Source organism: Callithrix jacchus, chromosome 4 (genome assembly GCF_049354715.1).
Source record: "Callithrix jacchus isolate 240 chromosome 4, calJac240_pri, whole genome shotgun sequence".
NCBI classification, from domain to species: Eukaryota; Metazoa; Chordata; class Mammalia; order Primates; family Cebidae; genus Callithrix; species Callithrix jacchus.
The window spans coordinates 125,695,107-125,702,423 of NC_133505.1; the positions used below are offsets into that span (position 1 = coordinate 125,695,107).

General features: G+C 45.9%; 1 protein-coding gene across 1 annotated transcript in view; it reads right to left on the reverse strand.

Moving 5' to 3' along the window:
- MAN1A1 (mannosidase alpha class 1A member 1) overlaps window positions 1-7,101 on the reverse strand; it is a 183,108-nt gene extending 176,007 nt beyond the window's left edge. The window contains exons 1-2 of the mRNA XM_002746910.7: window positions 6,880-7,101; window positions 5,786-6,619 (exon numbers count right to left, since the gene is read on the reverse strand). Coding sequence (XP_002746956.1) covers window positions 5,786-6,397 — 612 coding nt within the window. The 5' untranslated portion in view covers window positions 6,398-6,619; window positions 6,880-7,101. The remainder of the gene's footprint in view (window positions 1-5,785; window positions 6,620-6,879) is intronic.
- Between the last annotated feature and the right edge of the window lie 216 nt (window positions 7,102-7,317).

The following is a 7,317-nucleotide window of genomic DNA, read 5'->3' on the forward strand; positions in this document are numbered from 1 at the left end:
TGCAGAAGGTCATAAAGCTAATGTATGGTAGAGGTCAGATTCAGACCCAGGTTATCCAAGTCCAGAACCATCCTTCTAACCACTACAATGCTCCAAATGGATGGAGCAGAGACAGGTTAAGTGCATCCAAAAAGAGAATCTTCAGAACCTACTTGGGTAGAAAGAATTGCCCACAGATTGGTGTGATTTTTACATGTATGTCTACTTTTAAAACAATCAACCTTTAGCTTAGCTGGCATTCTTCTGTTATCAATGGTGCAATATCAGAAGATCACACACATTTATAATTTTAAAGCAGTCCTTCCAGTCATCACATGCCCCTTCTCTGGGTGCTCTTCTTTCACCCTTCATATATACAGTAACTCACTCTCTTCTGCTTTCCCTTCCTTCTTCTTCCCAACTTTTCATCATAAAGAATGTTTAACCGAATTATTACAAATGCCTCTGCTTCTTGAGAGATCTTTATAAAGAGAACACAATGTCCTATTAAACTTTCCCTGGGTGTCTTTACAAAGAAGAAGCCTTCTAAACTATGCCACTGGTAAGTTTTTAAACTTTACTATAATTGACTTAAAAACTACTTTGATCCATGGTTGGCTGAAAAAAAAAAAACGAGTATAAGGTCAAATTTATAATAATGCAGAATTGTATGTTTTTTGTACTCTCTATTAGGGTTTGTACATAATAAACATGGATAATTTATACAATTCTTTGGAGTTTTATTTAGGAGACAAGCCATGTAGGGGACAGTAAGCAACACTCACAGAGGATTGGGGATTCCCTTTGCAACTCAATTCTGCTACTAAGGGGTGATGTGACTTCCAGAACAATCTTTGTGTCTTGGTTGCCTCTACTGTAAAATGAATGAGCTATCCTCAGTTTTCATTCAGATGCAATACTTTGTGACTTGGAGCACATATTTAGTTTTAAAATCTGAGATTTAAAGTTATCATGGCATAATATGCAGAATTTGTGTAAAAGGCCTTTAAAGAGATTGAGCAGTGGGGGTTGGGGATAACACATAGTTCAATTACTGAACACCAAGCAAGGAACTAGGCTAAGAATATTGAGAGAAAAGTCAAGACTTACTTTCCTCAAAGGAAGAATCTCTTCCCTAAACTACCAAACATAGGTATCCCATTTATTATTTTCATTTACTTGGGGAGAGAGAGGCTGTTTTGCCACTCATTTCACAGTATCCCTGCAGCCCACATGTGGCTGTTCCTATTCTGACTAATCAAAACTTCTTTGACAAACACACACCCATTTATAAAGAAAGAAATTTAAAAGACCACAGGTGCTTGACAGGGTTAGTGGGTATAACCAGGTTCCAGTGCAATTCTGATCTACCCCGTGTATTTAGCCCTCATCCCTCACACGGATCTGCAGGTATTCCTCCTCTCTGACCTTGGGACACATGCTTAAAATTCTCTTCAATAAAAAATTTGTACTACCACAGCTTATGAAATAATCTGATTCAAATATGTAAGCTCTTCAATGAATTCCAACAAATTCAGATCTCAATACAAATGTACTTTGTGTAATACTAGATAAATTTTTCAAGATGGTTTAGTTTATTAGCTCACCTAAGGAGTACAGACGTATTGGTTTGAAAATACATTTTTAAAAACCTCTTTTCACACTTTTAACTAGGTTCTAAGTCTCATATACATAAACAGCTCCTTTATATGAATCCTACTTGCCTGATAAGAGGAAAACAGAATACTCTTCTCAGAGAAATTATCAATAGCTTACATACAGAAAAGGAAGCTGAACATAATTAACTACTCATTTATATACATACATATATATATATATATTTTTGCTTTTGTATATTAATAGCCAGCACCTACTCCAGTACTTACACTGTTGAAAACTTACCTACTTGCTAAGGAGAGAAACCTCTGCAAATACTCCATGTCCTTCCTGCTCTGGGGAAGGGCTCCTGGGTGGGGCAATCCCATACTGGCCTATGTTTGGTAGGGAATGTGTCACAGCACAGTGGCACAGGCAGGCAACCAAAGGATGCTGAAGCTTCTTGGGCCAGTTCTCCAAATCATAGCTTTTATTATTTTATAAATATTATTTTCCAGACCAGAACTACCATACAAATAAACTGGAAAGTTAATTGTCAAAATAAAAGTCAGATTATTCCCACATCTGATCTTTACGAAAAGAGTAAACTGTTAAGACTTAACATAAATTATAGGCTATAAACCTAAGGCTAGTATAAAATAGAATAAATATGTATTTTAACTCTTAGCAATCAATATGAAAATGTTCTTTAAACTCATGATTATACCAATAGGTCTGGAATAAAATACTAAAGTCTTGTTTAGAGAACTGAGAGAAGACAACTGTGACCCCATAGATACAGGGTCCTAAAGCCTTACATGACATATCTAAGGCTGCCAGTCTGTATGTACCCCCAACCCCCACTTAGGTTAGTGAGGGTTCCAGCCTGAGAAGAAAGGAGTCCCCTCTGACAACCTGTCTTTAGCTCTAGCCCCTATTATTCAGGCCTCCCCATAATTCCAGAAAACAGAGAAAAAAAATCATCCTCCAAATTGGATTAATGCCTTAATCCCAAAGGACAGATCAGGCCAATGGGGGAAGTGGATAAAAATAATTTCTGATTAAAAAAAAAAAAGTAAATGGACGATTTTTCGAAAACTTCCATGCTGCTATTTTAACTTTTGTGCTTATTATTCTAACACTGCTTTTTAAAGCTAAGGAAAATTTGAGTTCAATTTTAAGATCAAACTCATGAAAACAAATATACACTATGTATATATCATAAATCTCAGAGAAATTCCAGAGTTAATTTATGAAATTTTAACAGGGGTGAATGAAGGAAGATCTTAATTCTAATGTGAAGTTTTACATCAAAGATTTACCAACCATCAAATTAGTAGCGGAAAGCATTTAACATTTCTTGTGAAGCATTCTGTACAATGACCTATTTAAAATTAACAGAGTATCTCCCCAAGACAAAAAGTTGTTAAAAATCTACTAAGGTACAAATAACATAATTGTGTCATAGATATAAAAAATAGTATTCACTGACTTCCAACCAAGTACAAAATAACAGGTTGACTCAAATTACAGTACAAGTTTCCAACAGGTTAGACTTGCCTGCACTTTCTAAATTTTAACTATAAGTGTTAGTGCATTCAGATGTGATAGAGAACCTAAGTATAAAGAGAATTAGAAAATACAGAAACAGGCTGGGTGTGGTGGCTCACACCTGTAATCCCAGCACTTTAGGAGGCTGGTGGGTGGATCACTCGAGGTCAGGAGTTCATGACCAGCCTGACCAACATGGTGAAACCCCATCTCTACTAAAAATACAAAAATTACCCGGGCATTGTGTCACGTGCCTGTAATCCCAGCTACTTGGGAGGCTGAGGCAGGAGAATCACTTGAACCTGGGAGGCAGAGGTTGCAGTATGCTGAGATCGCACCACTGCACTCCAGCCTGGGCGACAGAACCAGACTGTCTCAAAAAAAAAAAAAAGCAAAAGAAAAGGAAAGGAAAGGAAGGAAAGACCAGAAATGTTAAAGAACAAAACCAAGGCAAATATCTACTCTGACTTTTTCATCATTTTTTTGTTTTTTTTTTCTTGGTTTTTAAAGAAATACATCTACCTGAACTAATCTGATGGAAAAATCATAAGATATTTCTTCCTGTTAGCCTTTGACTAAATCTGAAGCTAATTATGCTGGCTCTTGGGGTTCTCACAGCAATAAGGAATTTTAAAGAACACTGTTAGTTCCACTACTTTATGCAAGACTGAGCAGTTTCAAAACACCTAGGTGCTAAGATGTTATACAGAGGCTACATAAATCTCATTTACAGGGTTAATTAAGAGTTTGTGATTTAGGGACACAGACAACATGGATCTACCAGGGATGGATATGTACACAATTAACACGCTGTCCTGAGGAGACTGCTACTGTCCCAACTGTTTCTGCTCTGAATGCACTTGTAATCACTGCTGGTCAGTACCAACAGCTTAACATGTATGTATCTTTAGTATTAAAATCTTTTCCTTGGACAACTGGGATTTTGTACTAACTGGCAGCTCATATGGATTTAAAGGCATGAAATGTATGAATTACGCTGCTCAAATTGAATAGAAACACAAGCAGATACAGATCATCTGGGGTTAGCTTCCTATGATTTTGGTTGGATATTTTTAAAGAATCTGGAAGGATTTGGTAAGAGGCAGAGCTTTGTCCCATCTTCCCGATTTGGCGGCACTGGCAGGATTTCATGGAGAAAGGAAACTGCTAGACAGTTGTTCTAGAGTGGAATCCATTCCCCCAATATGGGAGGGTTCTGTCCCGGGGGAGGGGGGGGCGGGGGGGGGTGTCTCAAAAAAGCAGATATGCTGATGGACTGTGGAAGGACTCCTCCTGCGCAGGAGGTATGAAGGTATTCTTCCTAGAGTAAACTGAAAGGGATCCAAGTCCACTTTAACTTGCTCATTTACAGCTTAACCAAATTCAGCTGGTCTTATATTATAAAGTCACAAATCCTATGACAATCCTGCTGCCTTCATTCTGCAGCCACTTAAGATAAATACCTCTTCACCACCTCAAAAATGTGTTTACTCTCTGAAAATGGGATCAGGGACTTCCCCTCCTCCTTACCTATGAAAATACAATATTTATTTTCACAGACCGTATTATTTTTTTAAATGGCAAAAATATTACTTCCACTCATAATCTATTTTAGAAAACTGAACCAAGCTTTGGAATTACAGGCTTTTAATGTGGTTCCTACAGCTTTTATATGTAAAACCCAGGCTGGCACCGCTTCACACAGGGAAGTAACTCAGGGAGGAGGCATGTCCACAGAGAGTGTGGTGACTGATGACTGAGGGGGAAGTTTGGACCTTGGGCTTCAAGTCCTGACTCATCACTAACTGGTTCTGGAGCTCTGGGCCCTTCAACTTTCATCTTGAAAACGGCAGCCTGAAATGACTTTTTATGGCCCCCTTCAGCGTTAAACTGGTCACGACCTAATCACGTATTACAAGTTCTATCTGAAAATTACGCGAAGGAAATTAGGAAAGACGTATCAAAGTCCATGTTTATCCTGGATTAAGTTTGTCAACATTGTGCTGCTGTGGAGGCAAACCTGTTGCATCACATGGAATACCCTATTTCTGACTGTGCACTAGAAATACAAGAGGAAGCAGACTGGCCTTTTATATTTTCATTTTTTAAAAAAGCAAACGCTAGTATCCCTAGATATTGGGAAGTTCTGAAGTTTCACCTTTATGGTCTCAAAATACACACAGAATACCACCTGGCAGACAAGGGCCACGTGGCTGAACCTGGGGCATCCTGGCTGGCTATCAGAACCTTTTCATCACGCGTGAAGCTCCACTTTAAAGTCAGGTTCCCAAGCCTTACCAGGAAGCTGATTAGTGCTGTCGCTGTTACTGGTGGGGCGATTAACCGTGTAGCGGCCAGAGAAGGTGGTTTGTGTATTACCTGCCCGTGTATGTATACCTACCTCCTATGGCTTGTGCTCACCAGAGTAAGAGCATGCAAGTTAAAAGCAACGAGATTCGACCTTAGATCTTATTGGCCACATCTACTACGATATTGAAAACAGGAAACGAAAGGGCTTTTGACACAGCACCTGGTGGAAGGGGCAAACCTGCATCTCCCCATACACTGTAATGTTGCAGTCTTCAGAGTTTCAAGGGCTTGCCGTTTCTCCCTGAAAAACACGGCCCGTCGGGAGGGATTTCTGGCGAGGCCCACTCACCTCTTTGATCTTTGCCCTCTTCTCACGGATGGCGGCGTCGGCGGGCTCCCGGTTCTCCACCCCGATGGGGGGCACGAAGTCCACCGGGGGCAGGCCTCTGAACGGCGCCTTGTCACGCAGCTGGTCCTGGGCCACCTTCTCCTTCTCCAGCAGGATGTCTCTTTGGATCTCCTCGGGCAGCTTCTGCAGGGTCTCCTTGGCTTCCCTGAGAGCCCTCTCGTGGTTTTCGCGGATCCTGGCCAAGTTGTCCTCCACCGCGGCCGCCGGGTCCCCGGGCGCACCTTCCTCGCGGCGCCGGGCTCGCCCCTCGGCCGCGTCCTCCGCGCGCGCCCCGGGCCCGGGCTTGTGGTCGGCGGCCGGCTGCAGGGCGGGGCTGGAGTGGAACAGGACCCCGCTGAGCAGCTTGGAGGAGTCCGGCAGAAAGAAGATCGCCCCGAAGCAGAGCGTGATGAAGGCGCTGAACACCAGCAGCAGCACGAACTTCTCCGTCAGGCGGAGCGCGGCGGGGCCCGATCCCTTCCTGCCACCGCCGCCGAGCCCCCCGCCCAGGCCGCCGCCCAGGCTGCCGCCCGCAGGGCTGCCGAAGAGCGGCAACAGGCCCCCCACGGGCATCGCTCCGGCTGTCCAGTGGCCAGGCGCCGCGCCGCTCAGCAGCCAAACTTCGCCGCCGCTGAGCGTCAGCGGCTGCGGGGCTGGGTCCTGCGCATCCAGGCCGCCCGACCCCCTCGTCTGGGCTGCGGGTCTCCCCTGGGGGAACAACTCCACGCCGAGTCTGCTCCCCGGGGCGGCTCCTCGGGCACACAGGCACTCGCGACAGACCGCTGGCTGCAGCCCCTGCGGGGAGAAGAAAACAGTAAAGCGTAGTAATTAGGGCGAGGATGATAAAGTTTCCAGCGGGTCTCCGCCCTCGGACGCCTAGATAGCCGCCAGGACCGCTCCCCCTGAGCGGAGTCCTGTCCAGCTCCGGGCTCCGCCCTCGCAGCCCACGCCTCGGACTTGGGGTGAAGTTTTCGGGTCCCGGGGGAAGGGGCGGGGAGTCCCGCGCAGGCCAGGGGCAGGGCCGTGTGCGAGCACCTCGGGGAGGGGCAGCGCACCTCTGGGCAAGAGGGGCGCAGCGTGGGCGGGGAACCCGTCAACTTCGCCGGCTGCCCATCGCCCCGCTGACACTGCTGCCTCTTTCTCCTAGGCTGGGCTGAGTGCGCTGCCCCGCCGCCCCGCAGCCCCGGCGCGGCTCAGGTGGGCGAGCGCGCCGATCTGCGGGCGAGTGGCAGCGAGCAGAGCAGCACGCTGCCCTCCGCCGCGGCCCCGCGAGCACTAATCTCACTGCTGGTCTCCGGGCGGTAGGAAACGAGGGCGGTGAAGCGACAGGAGAGTGACGGCGCAGCAGACCAATCACGCGGCGCCCACGGTCCCGCGGGGGCGGGGCCGAGGCGAGGTGGGGGCTGCGCTGGGCGGGGAGTTTACGGGAAGCTCAGCCTCGTTAGGGCCCGGCCGGTGGCTGGGAGGTCGCGGGGCCGGGAGGCGCGAGGTAG